This window comes from Notothenia coriiceps, unplaced genomic scaffold, assembly GCF_000735185.1.
Source record: "Notothenia coriiceps isolate Sejong01 unplaced genomic scaffold, NC01 NC01_scaffold00034877, whole genome shotgun sequence".
NCBI classification, from domain to species: Eukaryota; Metazoa; Chordata; class Actinopteri; order Perciformes; family Nototheniidae; genus Notothenia; species Notothenia coriiceps.
In genome coordinates this window covers 15,728-37,668 of record NW_011367578.1, presented here as the reverse complement: position 1 = coordinate 37,668, position 21,941 = coordinate 15,728, and the positions used below count along the sequence as shown (strand labels likewise).

Genomic DNA, 21,941 nt, shown 5'->3' with positions numbered 1-21,941 from the left:
CCCCCACCTAACACTCACCAGTGCTGCACCAAAACACCTCACACACTCCCTGAAAGACAACCTCTCTGATTATGACTGCAGGCTACAGAAAAACTCAGACTGCAGACAAACATCTGTGCATTAAATATTGAGAAATTGTGGTTGTGGGACACATATGGGTTGCCACCAAAAGTGAACTATTTTCAAGAATCTTAAGGTTCCTTCAGCCTATTGTTGTATCCAAACCGGTCAACACATTAAGATTAGGCACATTACTCCGCTAACATATAAAAAAGTGACGGCTGTTATTTGCATTACACTGACTACATATTGGTATCCTCCTGATTGGCCTAAAAACTTTTGAAAAACGTAATAAAGTGACATTTTGACATCTTTTAGCCTGGCTCAGAAATCTCACATGACTAATTTACTGATGGCTCTCTGTTCTTTACAATAGCAGTTGTTTCTGTCTTGCGAATCACAATATCTCAACCAATCAGAACATTTTCAGCCCTGCACTATCCCTCTACCAGTAAAAGCACTAACTTCCACCAGGGAGTTTTGGGGAGGTAAAATGTGGCAAAAGGTTGCCAATTCTGGGGGAAAGTTCCTGATGAAGAAAAAGGGATATGAAACAGTTTGTTAGATACTTACACATCACTCTGGTGTGTGTAGACCCGGTCGAATAGCGCCTCTGGAGCCATCCATTTTACCGGGAGACGACCCTGGAGACACAAACAGGTGAGAGGTCAAACACAATACACAGCCCATCCCTGGATTAATTCATTCCTGGCCTGATAAGCATGTTTGAATTCATTCCCCGCTAGTAGATCTCATTACTCCTGGAGAGGCCGATACGTGAAAGCAGCCTGGGGAATACGGCACTAGAGCGACTGTCTGGGAGGAGGGTTTCCCAGAGGAACGTTTACATTGTTAGAGCAAGAGAGCAGATAAACAGGGTCACAGATAAAGAGAAGTTTATCTCCCTGTGCAAAACATTGGCTGGGAGGCTAAGCATAGCGGACAAGGCGGCCTTCGTCAATAGCTGCGTGGTAGGCTAATGGCAAGAATAATCTCATCAGAGACTCTGAAACACTAAATGGAGGGATATCACATACATAAATCCTTATGAAAGTCGATTTCTCACATGCTGCAAAAATATGCAGGATGTGAAAAATAGTACGAAACAATTATAAAGAAATGTCTAGTATGTGTGTAACTTTCTTAGCTTCTCTACATTACATTGCACTTATATGACAGTGGTGTTCCTATCATAGTGACGTAAAAATGATTAGAAATCAAAAATAATTCCCTACAATGATGGCTCTGTCTTGAATAGTTTAACACAAGCAATCATCATTGTCGCAGCCGCCATTGTTCTAATCATCATCACCATCGTCATCATCGCACATTGTTGTTGTTGTTGTCAGCTAGCTCTCTGCATGCGATGAAAAGCCACCCATGCATACTCGATGAGGATGTGAAGGCAGCGCTGCTCTGCGGTGGGAAAGAAAGACACCACTGGGCCACTATGGAAATGTCAATTACGTATAAGCCGCTCCCCTCTCACTCTCTCTCTCTTTTTTGGCTAATTGTATAAGTGTCTATGGGACTGAAGGAACAAGAGACTGAGGGATAAACAAGGCAGAGTCTCCAGAAGCACTACATTCAGAGGCTGCCTGGGAACCTGCTGCTTCTGCCAAGACACCAGCCGAGGGGAATGAGCGGAATAGAAAGATGAGGGAAACGGAGGGAATTAGAGAAAAGAGAGAAGACAAGTGGACCAAATCTCACACTGCGGCTCTCAAAAACATTCCACTCCACACTCAATATGTGGCGGTGCAGGTAGAGGACTTACATTGGTCGTCTTTTTATAATAGTCGATGTTGTGGACGTCCCTGGCCAGGCCGAAGTCGGCGATCTTCATGATGTTGCTCTCCGTGACCAGGACGTTCCTGGCTGCCAGGTCTCTGTGTATACACTGGGATGGAGAGAGTGAGAAATAAGAGGGGAGGAGAGAAAAAGAGTGGAAAAAGTGAGGGGGAAGAGAAGAATAAGACAGTTATCTCACTGCATGAATAAAGCAACTTTAAAAACAGGTGTATCCTTCATTTAGAGTGGTATTCAGATGTTTGTGGTGTGTGAAATCATCCAGAAATCTCCTGCACAGAGGTAGCACTAACATGACGCCACGATGACTGCACCAACATGTCTGGATAAGAAAGGGTTCCTCGCATACTTCAGCACATATATGGTCCAGGTTGTTTATGTGCATCAGCGCGCATGTGCACGCATGTACATGTGTGTGTGTTTGTGCATGAGAGACAGTACACTCTGTCACATTCCAACAGTGAGAGGGAGCGTGAGGCTGCGTTTGGCCCAACATGGCCGTACCCCCATTGTGAAATCCTCGCAGCTCTTCCACACAGAGGGGCTTTTGTCGTGGATTGAGAGACAATGCGGGGATTGGGCAGGGGGTCAGAGAAGTGTTTTTAGGACAATATTCCCACAGTGACGCACGTAAAACCCTCCTGGATACAATTCATCAAATGCTATGTGAACTAAGATGTGCCAGCAGGGGACTGTTGTGAGAACTTTCAGTGTGTTTGTGTGCATCCTTACCTTCTGTGATGCTAAGTACTCCATGCCCCGTGCCACCTGATAAGTGCAGGACACCAGATCTTTGAAAGTAAGCTGCTCGTCTGAGACCCGGGTGATGTCGTAGGAGTACTCCATGCCGGGCGGCCTGCGGGATCGGAGGTACTCCCTCAGGTTGCCTTTAGAGGCGTACTCCACTATCACATAGAGGGGGCCTGCGGGAGAAACTACCTGCATTAGCTATTGAACATAAATCATTCCCAAAAAGTGACACTGAGATCATTTGTAATGGACTATAATACATGTTAAGACTTGATCCAGGATTCTGGGATAATTCAGTTTGAAAAGAACTTAAGGAAAATGACTTCCAAATGGCCTAGATTCCCATCTCCAAAACTAGTTAAATCGACCCTGCAGTGAATGAAATGTTTTTGTTTTGGGTGTGAAAATGGGCATAGTAGATCTGAAATGATTAGTCGAATAATCTATTCTCAATAGATTATTAAATACTAACTAGTTCGATAATTGATTGATTGAAAAGTATTTTTTCATGCAGAAATGTAAGAATAATCAGTTCTAAGCCTCTCAAATGTTAAGATTTTTGAATTTTCTATGTTATATCATATTAAACTCAATATCTTTAGACTGAGAAAGCAAAAACATATAAAGACATCCCTTTGAAGCGAAAAAAAACTGGGATTCTTCTTTTTTCTGACATTTGAGGCCAATTAATATTGCGAGTAAATAATCAGCAGCTTCATCGATAAGGAAAATAATCCTTAGTGGCATTCCTCAGCATAGTATTTATTTTAGATTTTTCAAACAATCGTGGCTCCACTGATCTTCAAAAGTAGCTTTGAGAGAAGAAAAAAAAACATTCTTAGAGTGCTCAGCTTTATCCACACTTCACATCCAATTAAAATCCAACCTTTCTATATCAGATACAAACCGCTGCAAGTGTGTCTGATGACACATATTATGAATTTGTTTGAAGTGTGTAGCAAACTTTTCGTATAAAATGACACAAAAGGTTCACAAAGCTGAAGTGAGGTGCATTACTTGTGGAATAAAATCGTAATGTGCTTTATGATGTGTTATGTTGGGTCCCGTCCTACTCACCGTCTTGGGTGCAGGCTCCCAATAGATTAATGATGTTCTTATGCTTGCCAATCATCTTCATCATCTCCATCTCTGACACCAGGTCAGATAGGTCTTTCTCAGTAGCGTCATCTAAGGACAGAAGAATTTGGATTCAAGGTTGTCAGGGGAAACTCATCAAACAAACACAGCTTAGCCCTGTCTTCCCTTTAACCTCTCCTCTCTGTATCTTCCCCGTGAGACAACACCTTGTTTTCTAGGTGCTTCTGATTAAGTGCGGCTGACAGACAATATGGCCTTAAGTTACTGCGGAGAGAGAGACGCTCCTCACACAACACAGAGGCCTCCTTTCAGTGCCAGGAGCAGGGAGGAGGAGGAATTAAAGACGTTCAATCTGGAGCATTATCTGCTGTGGAGGCTCCTTTTTCATGGGAGGGATTGAGCCAGGTATCCAGACAGTCAGAATAGCATTGCCTGCATTCCTCCGCACCATTACCTTACCTAAAAAGCAGATTCCCATTGTCAAGGTTGGTCCAATAACCTGCTGTTGTACCTGAACTAACTGCCACCCTAACCCCAAACCCCCCCCGGTGCTGCTTTCATTAATCTTAGCAGTGCTGGTGTGACTTGCCTCTTTGTGTGGGTGCTGACTGAGCTCCAGCCAGCTGCTGCTCTGGGGTCAGGTATGTGACCGCCCCTAACCCTTACCTACACAACGCTGCCTTCCCTTAGCCGTCACTCAACAACGACCAATAACAAATACTAATGACAGCCCCAGGCCCCGCCTTGCACTTCTACTGAACCTTCACTGGAGCATAAATCACATACAATGTACTCAGTTTGCCCCACAAGACATAATGAAGCAGTGTACGTCTGGTTTTAAGCCAGACGTTTACCATTACAACCTCTCTGTGATTTGTGTGGCGCCGCTTACCTTTCAGCATCTTGACAGCGACCGTTACAGCGTCCTTGGGTTTGTCCTTATCGATGCCCAGCGCTTCGGCCATCACCACTTGACCAAAGCAGCCTTCACCGAGGGGTTTGCCCAGGGTCAACCTGCTTTCGCCAGACGGGAAATAGGGCAAAAAAAACAAGACAGGGAGCTGTTTAGATGCTGCAACAAAAACTCATCAACTTGACTTGACTGTGGCATCGATTCCCTCCGTTAGATAGAGAGGGAGAGGTATTGTAACCAGGCACCGAGCCAGTTTCTCAACCTCACCCTGTATGTGTTTTTTACTAGTTCACTCTCTCTGTTTCAATCAGATTGTGTCCGTGTGAGTGCTTTATTGGCGTGGTGATTGCAGCCTGTGCCAGGGCAGTAGGTAGGAAGGCAGACATGGCAGCGATAATCACCTGATAAAGAGGGGAGAGCAACTCATTTCTAAACTGTTTACCCTGCCTTGGCATGTTCCAATATACACTCTTTACAAGTCATTACACAGGGCTTAGCTTAGCCTTGACACATTAGCCTGTGACTGATGGAAAGCTGGCTTTGTGTTGCCCCACAGGAGGGCCTGACTGCTATAGTAGATGGAGATTTAAGTACTATTTATTGTTAATGTCTCACAATTTCTATTGTTAATGAAGGCTGAAAAGTTAATGAAGTAAGTTACAATCTACAATTTTCATGATTGCGTTAAAAATGCCTATTACCTTCCTAAATATTGCATCCGCGGTCCTGATATCAACAGACAAAATTGCACTGAATTTAGGATATTTAAATATTGAATGAGTAAAAAAGTCTAAATAAATGTTTTTTTAACTGAAATTTCACTATTTTGGCTGCTCTTATAAATGTAGTCCGTAATATGTACTCTCCCACACATGCTCTTTCTCAACTCTCCATGAGAGCCAAAGCACCTATCTGACCCCTGAACTAGCAGTGTAGCTTGTGCAATCTAATTTGATTGACATGTGTAGCCCCACCCCTCAAGGCCCAGTGTCCTGGCTATGTAAACACTCACACTGCATGCCGCAGAGCCCAGGGCCTGAGGCCGGCGCCGTGCCGTAGTAACACAATCCCCTATCTGTCCACACACTCGCCACGCTCAATGGCAACCATTCTGTCCATCCAGCCACACATAATCAATGTTATTTTTCCTCCATCCAAACAGCAAACGTTAGCATTCCTCAACGTTTTGCAACCCCAACATGATCCCTCAGGCCCTGGGATGACAGGCGAGGAATAAAGACCCAAACAGAGAGGCGCACAGAGGTTTATTCAGCCCAGACAAAACAACCCATTCGGTGGACTCATCAATTAAAATCTAAACTTTTCCCCTAGAAAGCCATTCTGCTGCAGAGAGAGTTTTACATCAGATTTCCCTTTACTGATAAGTGATGGTAGAATTTATTATCAAAGATGATTTTTACAGCTATTTCAACAAGAGGAAGGCCTTCGTGTTTATGGTTTGGGATTTTCCCTTTTATTTCAAAATCAGAGGCCTCAAGTGGGTATTAAAGGACTCTAACCTTTGCAGTCCTATTAAATCCACCCTAAAGCTTATCACTGGCCGCTGCAACCGTGACGAATAGAAACCTCGGTGGTGCTAATTCCTCTGGTATGAGACAGCGCAAACCCTGCTAGCCCAAACACGCAGATGAAAGCTGCTAGTGCTAACCAGTAATTAGCACCGCTTCATTCCTTAGCATCAGAAGCACGTGTGTGAGTGAGAGTGTGACACAGCAGCAGCAGCAGGAGCAGCAGCAGCAGTTGCGATGATGAGGCATATGCCAAGGTGCCAAGTTCAGGTCGTTTTACTACAGCAGCCTTTATCTCAGACACCCCAAGCATTCATCTGCAGTTAGTCATATTGCATGCTGTCTATCAGTGTTAATGGCCCTTTTCACCAACAACAATAGTTATCTGATCATTAAGCAGCCCAGATACAATCACACAGATGCTTATTATGTTGTAATCTTGCTGTTATCGGCTACTGTAATGCCCTTTGTGAGCCAAACATAGTTGTATTAGCGTTGAGGACAATCACAAAAGGGTGAGTTCAGCACTGAGAGTTGTCATGCAGAGTGTCGAACAGGCACTATATGCAGGCTTTGAATCCTGATTGTGTTAGAATGCATTCCCCCTTTCAGAAAAAGTGGCACTCTAAAGCAGATTTGCATTTTAAAGGCTTTTTAATGCTTTCTGCAGGGGATGAGTTACATTTACATAATTACATATTTTCCTTTTGGAAACTATGCAAAACTTGCAATTAGGACTAGCTCATAATTACTGTTTACAAGGCCAAACATTAATCTTGATGAAACTAGCAGAATCACTCAATCTACTTTCCATTATGAAAATAATATAAACATCCAAAGGTTTATTTGTTTGCTGAATTCTTTGTCTGTTTTTCAGCAAGATGACGGAAACACTACTGGGCCCTTTATCATGAAACTTAGTGGAAGGGCGAAGAGTGATTAATGTCAAAACTCATACCATTTTGGAGCTAATCGGAATAACTAGGCAGACACGCACACTATGAAACGGACGGCCCTCACCTGTCCCTGGAAAACTCCCAGCGCGGATCCTCGGGAAGATCATACTCCGGGATCGGGTCGTCGTGCGCAGAGCCCCGCCGTGTTTTGATGCGTACCAGTGGCGTACTGGAGTTCATGGAAGAGCTGGAGTCTGTGGACACCTGTAGGAGTAGAAGGATTGGCTGATCACCGGAGTCTGGGTTCATACGTCAGCTTAAGCTCTAAGGCATCACTAGAGGAGTCAGAGGTAATGTGAAAGTGCATGATTGACTGGATTTTCAAGGAAAGTTGATAAGTAGAGCATATTAACAAATATATATAGTATTGATGAATGTGTGTGGATCATTCGGCCTCTTCACTCTTCGTCCCCAGGGCTCTTCTCTGCTCTCTCCGCCCTAAACTTACCTTGACACAGGAATCAGTCTCTCCATAGAATGTAATCCAACACTTTTTGTACCTTTTGGAGCGTACATTTTTTCGTTTCCCTTCAGGGAAAAGCATGGCTCGCACAGAGGAAAAATAATCTGAAAATTGCAGCAGTGCTAACTTGCTCAGAAATGCATGCCTTCTAAATTAGGCTGGAGGTAGATTGTATAAATACCACAAGAGTTTAGTGTTTGTGATTGTTTTGTATACAAAATAATTGTTATTATTTCCATAGTATATTTCATTATGCTTTTGCAGCATTAGCCTCCTTTCTAATAATCCTAATTCTAATATTATTTTGTTATCTGACATTGTATTTTTGCAGTGTGTGATTTTCTCCTCTAGGGGTGTTAAATGCCTTTAGAACTCTTTATCTACTTTCTGTTACCTGGCGGCGCAAGGGCATCTGCTTGCTCAGTTTGTGGACTGCCGGTTGGTTCCCAAAGTCGGGTTTCTTTGCAGTGTTCCTCATGCGGCACACCACCACGATGCCCACCATGCAGGCGATGAGGAAGACGCCCGCGCAGTATATGGCGATCTCCACATAGTCTGGGGAAAGGGGCCCTGGGGTTTTCTCAAGGGCTGAGAAAAAATAAAGGGTGAGCAGTGAGACGGAGGTCAGGGGAAGAAATATATAGCAAGTCTCTCACACACACGCACGCACACACGCACACACGCACACACGCACACACGCACACACACACACACACACACACATACGTATGGGCGACACATTCTCTATTTGAACTGACACACATGGGTATCAGACAGGCAAACACAGAGACAGATGCTCGGGGGATGACTCATGCGTTAATGTAATCACAATCGGCAGGCAAACTAAACAGAAATGATTTTTAAGAATCCTTCTCTAGCGCTTCTTCCCTGAGTAACGGCACGCACACTGTTTTTTCAAAACAACATTGTGGGCTTTAACAGATTTACAATGTTGACTCAGCACAACCAGGCCTGCATATGTCTGCGCTAATGCTGGAGACACGCAAGCACAAACACACACCCACGGCCGCCGGAACAATACGCGCTTCACTTCAGATCGCAAACAAGGGACAGCGGTGTCCTTCGTGGTTGTATATGGCCTCAACTTCCTGTCGAGGAAATGGGTCGGGTTTGCGTGCGTCTGTGTGTGTGCTGTAGAAATGGACTGTTCCATAATACATAGCCTTCCAGACCACAAACAAGGCTCTTGTGCAGCACAGCCAACCAACCAACCAACCAACCAAGAAGCCAGCTGGAGGTGAAGCTTCATCTAGGAACCTTTTTTCCTGTCTGCTTTGTATCTGCTGGTCCAAAAGCCACAGCGCACACACAGAAGCCGTAGCCTCGAAGGCGCCATCAGTGCAGATAGAGCAAATCAAGGGCAATAAATATGATATATTAGTCCCACAGGAAATGGCTAGCCTGTGATCATTACGCTGTATTGTTTACAAACAAAACAAAACTGGTGTCTGCTTAAGACATTAAGGGAGTCTCATCGATCTCATTTTGTACCCGGCCTGCTTTCGGCTACAACTTGAGCAGAAAAATGTTTCAACTTAGCCTGAAATGAACTTGCAGGCACTATGTTTTATGTATTTGATCCTTTGGTATGCATAATTACAGGCCTGACATACAGCAAGGGACAAAAATAGGATAAAACAAGTTGATAAACGAAAACCCACAAACATTCACACGCATGAGTCATTCCCTGTGTAGAGCCGGAGAGGGTTGGCCTTGATAATTGAGAAAGACAAGCCAACTTTGAGCGAGTGTTGAGCTTTACCTTTCGATCTTTATTTCAAGATGAGATAAGGATCTTTAAAGAAGCCAGTTATCAGAGCCAGGGAAGGGTTGAAGAACGCTTTTAAGGCTTACAAATAAACACTTTATCTTGCATGTAGAACAAAAATGTGGCACTGAAAGACTTTTCCCAAGGTGCATAGGAGAGATAGAAGGCGGGCAACAAACATTCCCCTCCTTTTGGAGACCGGAGACACTCGAGCCTCTCTGGGAGCTCCACTTCCATCTCAGAGTTATAATAAGTCGTCTGCAAACTACCCTCTTATCTGCTCTGAGCTTTCAACAGCTCGCCAATCCAGATAATATTTTTGAATATATGCTCCCTGCTCTTACGTTTCATTGTCTCGGATGTTGACCGTGCAGGTTCATGGCAGTAATCTAATATTTGAGCTGTACGCCTCGGACTCCGGGGGGAGGACTTGCCTTCCGCAGAGGTCATTGTAATGACACAAACAAACAGGCTGAGAGAAGGAAAAGAGAGGACAGTACACGAGTGTATATACCTGGAAGCACCGTCAACCAAGCAGTGTGAAAGGAGATCCCAATAGAATTACCCGCCAAGCACGTATACTCCCCAGCATCTCCAAATGTTACATTGGGCAAGTAGAGAACTTCTATCTCCTTATCTGTGGTGTTAACACCTGCAGTCTGGGGAGAAGAAGAAGAGGAGGAAAATGGGGAGGTGTCAAAGAAGAAAGAGCGGGAAGAAGATCAGAGCAGAGGGGGTTGGGGGGGAGGAGGAAAGAGAAATGGGAGGAGAGAAGAAAAAATCAGACCAAAACACCAAAAGAGAAATAAGAGAGCTGGATGGTTCCATCTGCGAGGTCCCATCTAGAGCAAAGGCTGTTGGGGGAAGAGGAGGAGGAGGAGGCTTCATAAAACACAGAAACAGATAGATCCCACCAAAAACAGAAAATACACCAGAAAACAAAACAACCAAAAGAGACCCCGTCACCAATAAATCCTGCCTAATCGAAGTCTAATCCATAACTGGATTGGACACATGCAAACAACACAAACACAAATTGCATGGAGAGCACTTGTATTGCAACAACCGTACACCATCTTGACACAGCTTGCAAGAGGACAGAATGTGAACGTCCACATGCTAGCTGTGACAATTTCAGTGTCTACGGTATGCACAGTGCTTCCCATGACGCACAATCCCAGCAGTGAAGGGCAGCTGAAACACAAGGATGTACCATTAGGAGAGAAAAAGTGTGTGAAGCCCCAGAGAGCACCAAGAGACCACCCAGAAGGGACCACCCACAGCACAGGCGGGTCAGGGACAGAGGCCAGGACCACACCGACACGCGGGAACGGGGAGGTGTGGTGGGTAGTCAGGTCTTCAAAGGTACCTGGGACGACTGTGAGCCAGCCGACTGGGTTGGCCTCGCCTATATAATTGGAGACTTTACAGATATACTCCCCAGGTCCCGCCTCCGTCACGTTGGTGAGGGTGAGCATCTCCACGTCCGGAACTGTTAGATGCCTGAACGCTGCAATCCACACACAACATACTTGTAAAATCAACATCATGACTACAGATACTGTATTTCTGGAATCACCACCATAGCCAGCATGGAAAACACCTATCACTTTAATAAGGAGAAAATGATTAGACCTTTTATGACTTGTTATCAAAAAAACACCTGCAAAATCTGGCCAATACACGGCAAAGAAAAAAGGAGGTACTATAATCATAAATAATTCAAATCTAAAAGAGGAAGTGTGGCAATGTACCTTCAACACTCGGACGTATGGGTGTCCGTCGGGGCCGTATGCGACTAACGTTCTGAGTGATGTGTTTGAGGCCACTGGGATTGTGAGGCTGGGCGTCGCTGTAGAACTTACAGACGAACGGGCGTCCTCCCCGACGTTTACTGTGGTGTTGGCCGGGAGACCGCCTGGGAGGATCGGTCGATGAGGGGGACCGTTCTGTAAATAAGGGGGGAAATGGTTGAATTTAAGGACTGGTTCACCAATATTAATATTGTATTGTTCACATTATAATATTTTAGATTTCTCCAACCTTTTTAGTTGCTTTTAATGTTGTCTGTCTGTCTGACAAACATGACTGTATTTTACCCCTCTCTATGGAAACGCTCAGTTGTCCTAATCAGTGCCTATCCCTTTAAGCCCCCTTCCCAAAAAAAGCCCTGTCTTCTTTATTGGTTTGTGTTTCCGGTCATTACTTAAGCTCATAGCGTTCTATGTCATGCAGCCTGGGAATGACTTTAATGATACTCAAACTTTAATATATTATTGTTGACATTTCAACATTATGGGGAGCCCTTAATGCTTGTTTAAAGGCAAAGGTTCTGAATACGTTCATTTCCTTGGAATGGTTTAATACTTAAACAGTTTAATTATATAACACACACTAATTAATTTCAAGGAAGTGGTAGACTAAGGCTGTGTCCAAAATTAAAAAGGTGTTATTTCCCTTTAAGAAACATGAAGTTCTAGTTTATCTTTGCAAAAGCAGAACTTCACGTACTACTAGTGTAAATGTTTCCCTTCAACCCTGACAGCTATGATCCTGACTGGCTGCCTCTCTCTTATCTCCTCTGCATTTTAAGACTTTGCAAAAAAACAAAGAGGCACAGACTCATTTATCACAAATAGATAAAGAACTCAGCTGCAGGAGGACTTCCATAGAGTGAATTTGTTGCACGTGAGTAGAGGGTTAAGAAAAACGACGTGTCATTCTTGGAAAGTGAAACACCTTCGTAGCAACCCAGCTATTGCATTCTTTAACACGCAAACATTTGGCCTGCGAATCCAAACAGAGCGAGACCTGTTGAACAATGCCCCCTTCAAAACACTACCCGGCACTCACAACCATACTGAGGAGCCCACAACCCCACACTGACAGCAACCACCCCTGCCTCACACACACACACACACACACACACACACACACACACACACACACACACACACACACACACACACACACACACACACACACACACACACACACACACACACACACACACACACACACACACACACACACACAACACACACACACACACACACACACACACACACACACACACACACACACACACACAACACACACACACACACACACACACACACACACACACACACACACACACACATAGCCCAACCACCTATACACACAGTATCAGAGACACACACTCTCACAAAATGACATCACTAAGCCTGGGGCGCTACAGAGCCTTTTCAAAACAAAGCCTTAAGGTAGGTGCACCGAGTGTGTAGAAGGTCGGGGGTGGGTCAGGGGGGATGGTCCAGAGGGTGAGGCTGTGCGAAGGAGTTTAGAGGCTGGGTTTAAAAGAAGGAGGGCTGAAATGGAGAATGAGGAGGGTGGGGGATGGGAGAGATCAACAGATGGGAGAGTGCAGAAACTAGCAGGCAGAGACTTCTTCCATATGTCCGTCTCTCTGCTCCATCTTTCTGAAATCTGTCAGATGATTCCCCCCCCTCCTCCATCCCTCCCCCTTCCTGCACTTTCCTAGGGCCCGTCCTGTTTATTGTCTCTCCCTTTCTCCCCCCCCTTTTCTCTCATTCTCCATCTTTCACAGGCCTCTTCACCCTCCTGATCTTTCCCGTGCAAAGAGAGGTGATGGACTTAAATCAGTCTGTCAGCAAAGAGCCAAACGTTTCTGGTATGATGGAAACACCCATGTAGAGGAGTAGACATGCATTCTAACTTTTATTATATTTGACCTAAATATTAGCTGGAGCATTCAGAGCTGCGTACACCTCAGACTAAATGACAGAATCAGTATGTATTGCGATAAAATGGGCCACATCATGATTATGGAGAAACCCCAAAACAATAAAAGTTTTAGGGGCAAATCTTGCTTAAATTAGATGAATGGGATATCGTGTGGTGTGTGTATGTGTGTGGGCTGAGAAGCTTCTTTATGGCCAGTTAACCTCATACAAGGGGGCTACAGTTAGGCAGGGAAATACACAAAGGATGATGGGAAAAATAAGAAATACCTTTTAAGGATTTAAAAAGGGAATGCCTAGACAAACAGCTAAGGTGGTATTGCCTGTATCCATGTGGAATGTAGCAAAGTATATTTACTCAAGTAATATATTTTGGTATACTTTTAATGTACTTTCTTGCTATGTAAAAACGTCCTTCCTAGGTCAAGAGGAACATATTGTACCATTTAGTCCACCACATCTATCAATTTGAGAGTCAGAACTTTTATGGTTTCATGATATCTTTCTATCAATCTCCCATTAATCATCACCACATCTCAGATTTATTTGGACCCTCCCTTTTTGAGGGGCCCAAGCGCTAATTTGAGACTTTCTGTATATTAACAATCTGATACTTTTAATAATACATCTATCCTTGGGATCATTTTAATCCATATGTTTATTTTGAAGCTGAGCTTTTGTTGCTGATAATTCTAGTTGAGATTATGAAATAGTGTTGTTTTTATACTTTTTGTGAAGAGTACTTTTTCCATCACTGCAGGCATCAAATCAAATGAAAGTGCAGACTGCGCTGTGCTGTTTTATGTTTTGCAGTGACCAATATGTAGTGACCCATTTTAAAACTGAATACATTAATCAATTAAGTCATTAGTGGAGAGATATTTGATGGCAGCCACAATGGGAGGGAGGCAAAAAGTGGAGACGGGCAAGGGGCATTCCATGGTGTGCCATGCGAGACCGGTGAACTCCGGGTAACCTGGTGGCTTGGCACACAAGGCATTAAGGGTCAGGGCGGGGTACGGGCACAGGAAGAGTGCACGGCATGGCACAGGATGGCATGGGGCTACCAACAAAAAGTGCCGCATGGCCACTGAGCTGTGTTGACTGTGCCCTTTTCTCCAGAGGCCAGTTTGAACCAGAAATGACTGGTTCCTCTTGGTTTTAATAGCTGATCCTGCAGGTCATTTGGGTAAAATAAAAGACTGATAAGAGAGCAGTTTCTGTCTCTGTTTCCCCTCCTTTCCTCTTTCTCCCCCTCTCCTCCCTCTGTCCACCCCGCTATAATGGAGAAAATGAAGCAAGAGGTTGCAGGGGGCAGTGTCTGTGGAACCAGTCGTGGAGGGGGTTTACTGCTGTGCAATAAAACCGAACAAAAACAGAAATATGCAGTCTGAAGGAGAGCTTTAGCTAAATGCAGAGGGGAGCGGAGCAGGGGGCCGGAGTTGGGGAGCATGTGCGTGGACCTTCATGTGTTTCTATGCCCTTACGCTCGTAGAACCCTCAGGTATTCAATCTCGATGTGATATAATGAAAATAATACTCCTTATTACCATGGATACGCAAATCAAAACAGAAGTGTGTAATTACAGCACGTCTCTCCAGGAAATAGGTGGATGTAGGAGAATAATTCTACATACAGACACAGATATAGAGTGACCAAACAGTTGCAGGTTTATCTACGGATTATTGACCAGCCTTTAGAAGAATCACTGTGTCAGATAAAGTTCAATGGGTACTGATCGCTTGTATTGTGGTTTGATTGAGGCCAAAAGATCAGGAGCATCAATTTAGGGCAAAGTTACCGTGCTCTCTTTCACAAGCACACATGGATTTACTAGCGTTATCCCACTCCGCTTGTTGTCCCCGCTTTCCATCGATTCTGCAAACTGAGCAGAAAAACACTATTTTTGCGCTCCAAAGGTCAAAGTGAGGGGTTGACTGAGTTGGGTCTGAACTCGCTGTATTGTGCTGAGGGCAGCACAACGCTTTAAGTCCTCATCATACCTCAGCCAACATTAAAGGGGCCCTATTATACTCATTTTCAGGTTCATATTTGTATTTTGTGCCTCGACTGTGACATGTCTCCATGCTTTAATGTTCAAAAAAGGTCTGAAGCACTACTGCCTGTGCTGCAGTATTTATTTTCACCCTCTGTCTGAAACCAGAGCTCGGTGTGCTCTGATTGGTTAGCTGGTCGACTCTGTTTTGAATTTTCAACCGCTTAGAGATGTCCCGCCCCTTAGCCGTACACGTACAATGTTTTGGAGCACTAGCCAATAGAAGCTTGAGTGTTACAGTGCGATGTCATTATTTCATGGGAATGACTACAACATTTAACATGTTCAATACATTGAAAAACAAAATTAAAAAAACAATGGAGGCGCTTCAGGCAGGGGGGAAGTGTGTAGGAGAGAAACTCGCCCTGGCGTGAACTTTGGGATTTTAGCCTTTGCAGACTTAAATGCACAAACACATATAACACACTGCAGGAAATGGAAAACACAGACAAGATAAGCACAATAGGGCCCCTTTTAAGGGTCTGTTCATCCAAAAATACCACAATTAACATATCTTTCTACTTCCATTTTGTGGTATTGGGCAATATATACTAGTTGTTGTTTTGTTATCCAATGCTGTGGTGCTCAAAGCATGAACAATTGCATTTAGAATACTGGAAAACAATGTGCTTTTTCCCAGAAACTATTTCCTCGTTGCTAAGGACTGTCAACATTTTCCGAGGATATATTTCTTCAATTAAAAGTAGTTCCAGTAAAATATTGTTTTTGTTTTTGGTGAAGAGATGACATTTGTTTTAGTCTGTGAGGATGCGTGATAAGCAAAAGGAGCAAAACAACACAAAGTCGGGGCTTCAATGAGCCTACCTAATACATATAACCTAATTGGACATCGTAAACACATAATACCATCATAAAATTGGGATTTCCCCGAATCAATTGTAAAAATATATAATTTGTAATATCATATAATAACCACATCATAATCCACACACTTGGCAGCATTTCTTGACCTGCACCTGCATCCAGAGTGCACCTGGGTGATCAAACAGCATGCACACACACACACACACACACACACACACACACACACACACACACACACACACACACACACACACACACACACACACACACACACACGCACACGCACACACACTATTCTCACTGCGAAAACTATTTCTGCTTGCCTCCCTTCCCACCATCCCTCCATCTTGCCTTCATTAGTCTCACAGTACTTCAAGTTTGAGTGTATGTGTGTGTGCAGTACTGACCCACTACGTCCAGGGTGTAGGTGTGGTTGATGGCTCCGTACTCGTTCTCCACCAGGCAGGTGTAGTTGCCCTTGTCCGACGGCACCACGCTCTCCATGATCAGGGTCCAGTGCTGGCTACGCACCTGGGAACGAGAGGCAGGGGTTTCTTGTTACACTCACACACTCATTGATACACATAATAAATACACACACAAAAATGCAGGTGACATTCAAAATGAGAAGGATGAAAACAAAAACGAGGAGATTTATTCTGAAGAGTGAAAGACGGGAGTTGGAAAACAATAGTGAGGCTGATGACAGGCTGATTCCTCCTTAGGGACTTTTTTATTTATTTGAGTACCTGCAATATTGGTCAACGGGAAATAATACCCTTATTTCTTACACATTATTAGTGTCTGATTATTTTTGGATTTCTGATAAGTAGCGAAAAACTTAGTAAGATAAAATGTTTTTGTCAACGAAAACACCTATCAAAGACCCCGATACTTCCTTCTGTCTGGCCCTGTTTTCTTAGGTGGTAAACCCCACCTTTATAGTCTGAAACACAGTTTTCTCATTCATTAATTCACACATTCATTATTGTTTGGAAAAAAAAGTTTGACTCCTGTGTTGAATCCACAGGTGTGAGCTAACAATAGCGTTTCCGTCCGCACGCTGGACGGAGACTGTAGCCGCTGCTTGTAGAGGCCTACATTTCACACAAAGGAGAGATTATGCCACAGGGCTGGGCTCAGGTATAGCTTTTGTCCAACATGTGTTGACAAAAAGCGAGAAACGAGCTGCCCACAGTGTATCTGACAGCCTGGCTGTATCATTTCCGTCACGCGGTGGCCTGTTTTGTGTCTACGCTTGTAATGTGTACGCTGAAAGCCAATGAGAAGCTACATCATCATAATATGCTGTAGACTTTCCCGGCAGGGGGATGTGTTTCCTCATGAAGCGTCAGTCATTAACCAGGAACCTCAGGCGTGTTCAGTATCACTGAATCTTGTCTTAAATTAATGTAATATCTGCCTGACTGAACTGTAAATTCATTCTATAAATATGGTGATAGCATTTTCACTAATGCTTTTCGCTTAGAAAGATAAAAAGGGAGATTTAAGAACAAAACAAATAAAATGCAATCCAAATAGACTCCGTCACGGGGGAGGAATTCATCACATTAGGACGGGTTGTAGCTGATTTCAGGCTTTTTTTATACAAAGAGGAAATAAAACACAAGCGCACTAGCTTAACTTTCCCATGACATACAGAATCAGGTATTTTCAGCACAAATAAATCAACTTGGACTGCTTTATTTTCCAAAACAGGACTAGGGTGGAAACTTCACAAGGAACCACAGTATAGAGAGTCGTACTCATGTATGTGGACTACTGACATCACGTCATTATCATGTTCCTCCAGATGGCCCTCCCTCCATAAATTAGGCAATGCATGGGAGTTTATTTATAGTTTTAATTTGAAGTATTTCAACGCAGAATGTTACAAACAGAGAGTGTGACTGCATGCATCAAGCTCCTTCAGTTTAACTTACGCACTAGTGTTTGTAAATCCCGTTTCATAACAATAGAATCACATACTACGGCCAAAGCCAGTGGGACCTGTTCTCCCTGATTGAGTTACCTCAGCATTCTCAATTCAGTTCAACCCTGACGCTACCTACCTCCTCTATACGTTACTGTCTGGGAGCATTTAACCCTTAAGTCCCGGGCTTAAGTTTCTAATTGTTGGGGGTAAAGAACCATTTCGAGTTACAGTGAGAGCCTCTGCATAGTATCCTGGCGAGAGGAGGCGCACGGATGAGCAATTCCAATTTCACACCAGAAACCCTGCCCTCACTTCCTCTGTCTCCTCCCGTCTCTCCAGTGAAGGGTGGAAAAGGGGTGAAAGGACAGCCGGAGAAAGATAGTGGAAGTAGGAGACTCGACGTACCCAGTTGTAAATACATTCAAAAAAAGTACAGCAAACACATATATAACACACTGCAGGAGAAGGCAGTGAGTTGTAATAAAAAGTATGATGTATTACTGTTTATCTTACCTTATACCCTCCCATGCGGTCCTCTTGGCGGAAAGGCCTGCTGTTTTTGAGCCAGCGCAGCTTAGGCTTGGGGTGGCCTCCTGCAGCACAGCGGAACTTGACTGTGTTGGCAGCTGGCACCGCATGCAGCTTCTTCTCCATCTTTGCTGACGAGGTCCAATACGGAGCGCCTGCGACCAGAGAACAGTTGGTGTTCAGTCAGGGTGAGATTTCATTAATCATGTCTTCAGCTTTAACAGTGTTGGCTGCAGGGCCTTGGACTGGCTCAGGCAGATATACATGGAAGCGTGACTGCAGAGGAGCCAAACCTGAACCATTCCTAACACTCCCAGAGACCCCCCCCCCCTTTACTTGGCAACACTGGCTGATATAACACAACCCAGAGCTCCACACTCACACAGTTAAATAAAAACACACACTTTCCCTGTAGGCTCGGCGGGGTGTTGCAGAGGGGGGGAAAAAACATCAGCTCTGAGGGGGGAATGTGGCTGGGCGTTTCCAAGAGGGTAACTAGACCATCACATTCAATTTCATCTCATTCCACTAACAGACTTTTTTTACTCCCTCCACTTCCTCCAATTACCATAGCTCGCCTGTTTATCTGCCTGTCACTTGGCTAGATATGGACGGCGGGGCTTATCACCTTTCGACGATCATTATGTGCCATCAGGGGGAAAATGAAAGTCACGTTTAAAGAAGGATTTCAGAGTTCTCCACTCCCACCTTCGTCCAGATATTATCAACCAATCCTCCTACTGAAATCTGTCACCTTACTCGTGTTCTGTCCAATCTCTGGATCCCTATATTCTCCCAATTCCTGTCTCTCAGTCAGCTGGATTTTCCCTCTACCCTCCCTTTTTCTCTGCACCTGGGAGCGTGATTGCCTAAGCAGATGGGGCTCAGAGGGGAAGAAAAACTAAAATAACAACCAAAACGGCCTTTTACACCATCACTTCCTATTCATATGGCAGAATTGCTGGCAACAGAGGGAATACCCACTGATAAGGCCATTACTGACATGTGTATGACCCTCCAAGTTTATGTCCCAGGAGAAAATGTTCCTCTGCTCTCTCTCCAATCTGCATACTATCTGACACCTCCCATCATTTTCTCTGGCACGCAGCACCGGACAAGTCGCACATACTTGGAGAGTAAAGTCAGTAAACAGGGCTCTTCCTTCCTGAATACTGTTAAGTGCTCCAACTATAATTAGTCATTGCTCTTTCTTCTTCCTCCTTCTCACTCTCACTATCTGCGCCTCACTTCCTGCATCTTCACCTCTCGGCCCCCACTTCCATTTCTCTCCATTTGCTCTCCCTGTCATCACTCCGTCCGGTCAGACATAGACAGATTAGGTGGAGACCGGCCCATTGCGAGGCTGTCTCTCCCAAAGCGACCTCTGACCCCAAACTGCCAGCCGGGGTCGGACGATGAGGTTGGGACATGAAAGGTGAGCGGTGCTGTTTCCCATGCTCTCGGTCTGGAGGGGCAGCACTTCAAACGAGACGACCCCCAGACCTCTCTCCAGATGAAGCCAAACTCTCACTGGCCCAACTGCTACGGACTCCAGGATCCCCCGCCTCCCCCCCAAAGCCCCGTGCATCCGGATCCCCACACACGGCTGTTTATCCTAAGCTGGCCCGGGGTGAGCTGAGGTTATCGAACTCCTGCTCTGCGAGTCAATACTTTTTTTTGTTCTTCCGGAGAGCTCAATCCATCACTGACCCGAAGTGGTATTGCAACAGTGAATTTTTCAGTGGCAGCCTCATCTTTATAGTGCATGTACACAAGCTCAACAAAGCAATTTATGGCCAATGTTTGGAAATCAACAAACTATGTGTATTTTTTGCTAATCCAAAGTTTATACAGAGAAAAATAAATAGGTGAATTTCCTCCTACAACAAAAAACAATATTTTTTTATCAGATGAATCCCATATCAAGTACTCCTCGAAGTCCTGCTTGGTTTCCAGAAATATGTGACATCAACATTTTCCAATTGAGTCCCACCCACCATAAACAAGCAATTTGAGCTTAGACAAAATACAGAAATGCTGAAATCACTGTTGAGAAATAGCCATAATTGTTCAAACTTTGGCAAACCTTTTGCATGTTCATAAATTACCCTGTTACCCTTTGTGTAAGTCTGAGTGAGTAAACGGGTGTTCAGTGCAATAAAAAGTGTTTGAAACCTTACAAAATGTTTACGATCTACTCCAAAAATGATGCCATCATCTTCGTAAAATAATGACTTTAACATAAACTTAATAATATGGGTTTTTCCCCAAAAATATCAGGGGCCATAACATTCAAATGTTTTTTTAATAGATTGGGTTTTTTCACTTCAGCAGCCCTAACAGGACATCAGTCAAGATATCATATATATTCATTAACAGTATAATAACTCTGTGCTTAAGCTGCATGCATTATGTTTCAGTATTATCTGTAACTATGCTTGTGAGATAGATTTGGTCTTCCATGGAAATCCTGCCGTGCAGCTTTAACTAACCTAAAACACTAGAAAAATGTGTGACGTTGTAAACAATGATGTCCACATTTGTCAGTGGGAGACTTTGTTACAACCATGGGAAAGCAAGGCTCCACGTGGCTCTTTAACCTCAGCCTGACATTAGCTACCCTACTCTAACCCCCAACCTCACCCTAAAACCCCCTCACTGATCCCTATAAAAGCTCTTCCATATCTCCTTCAATAACACTACCTAATGCAATGCTGGACAAAAACTGTGGGCTGGCTTTTGTTGTTCAATCTTCTATACAAAGTCAAATGCAAATGCTCTGTTTTGCAGCGGCCCGATGCCCAACCCATTCTGAGAGTTCCAGGAGAAAAAAAAGGAAAGCCAGGAATATAAAGCTACACCCCTCACTCTCTGCTCTCATTCCCTCCCACGCCTACACTCCTCCCTCGCTCCAGTCCTGGGCTCCTCAGCTCAGAGAAGTGCTGGTACTGATCCAACAATAACCCCCCACCTCCTTTTTTCCTTCTCCCCCCTTCCTCTTAATAATAATCTCAGTTTTTAATTTTAAAAAACACACACGGCGAGAAAATGCAACTGTTTTCCCAGAACAGCTTTCCCTTTGTTTTCAAACTGCTTATTACCACCAGAATGGCTGGATATTTTCCCTTCCCATTTTTTTTTCTCTTGCAGAGTTTCTCTCTCCCCATATTTAATGGATTTCAGGCAATTACAGTCAGCCAAAAAGTAGAGGAGGAGGACTCACAGAGAGACGCAGTGCGTGTGCAGAATTTTAACAAGATGTGGAAGCCCTCAGCTTTACTACAGAGAGTGTATGTGTGCATGTATGTGTGCGCGTGGCTTCATTACCACATTACTACCCCAGGTACTCACCAACACAAAGACAAACTTGGGTAAAACTTTCTCTTTCTCACACACACACACACACACACACACACACACACACACACACACACACACACATCAGGTGGGTAACTGAGTCCAGATGGGTTGTCTTTCATAATGGA

At 44.2% G+C, this 21,941-nt stretch overlaps 1 protein-coding gene across 1 annotated transcript in view; it reads right to left on the bottom strand.

Moving 5' to 3' along the window:
- The window catches only part of LOC104962476 (fibroblast growth factor receptor 2-like), a 51,070-nt gene that overhangs the window by 17,372 nt on the left and 11,757 nt on the right, over nt 1-21,941 (bottom strand). The window contains 13 exon segments of the mRNA XM_010790912.1: nt 634-704; nt 1,838-1,960; nt 2,602-2,792; nt 3,697-3,807; nt 4,610-4,731; nt 7,180-7,319; nt 7,973-8,166; nt 10,737-10,859; nt 11,115-11,160; nt 11,162-11,241; nt 11,244-11,309; nt 16,394-16,523; nt 18,442-18,611. Of these exon segments, the coding sequence (XP_010789214.1) occupies nt 634-704; nt 1,838-1,960; nt 2,602-2,792; nt 3,697-3,807; nt 4,610-4,731; nt 7,180-7,319; nt 7,973-8,166; nt 10,737-10,859; nt 11,115-11,160; nt 11,162-11,241; nt 11,244-11,309; nt 16,394-16,523; nt 18,442-18,611 (1,567 nt within the window).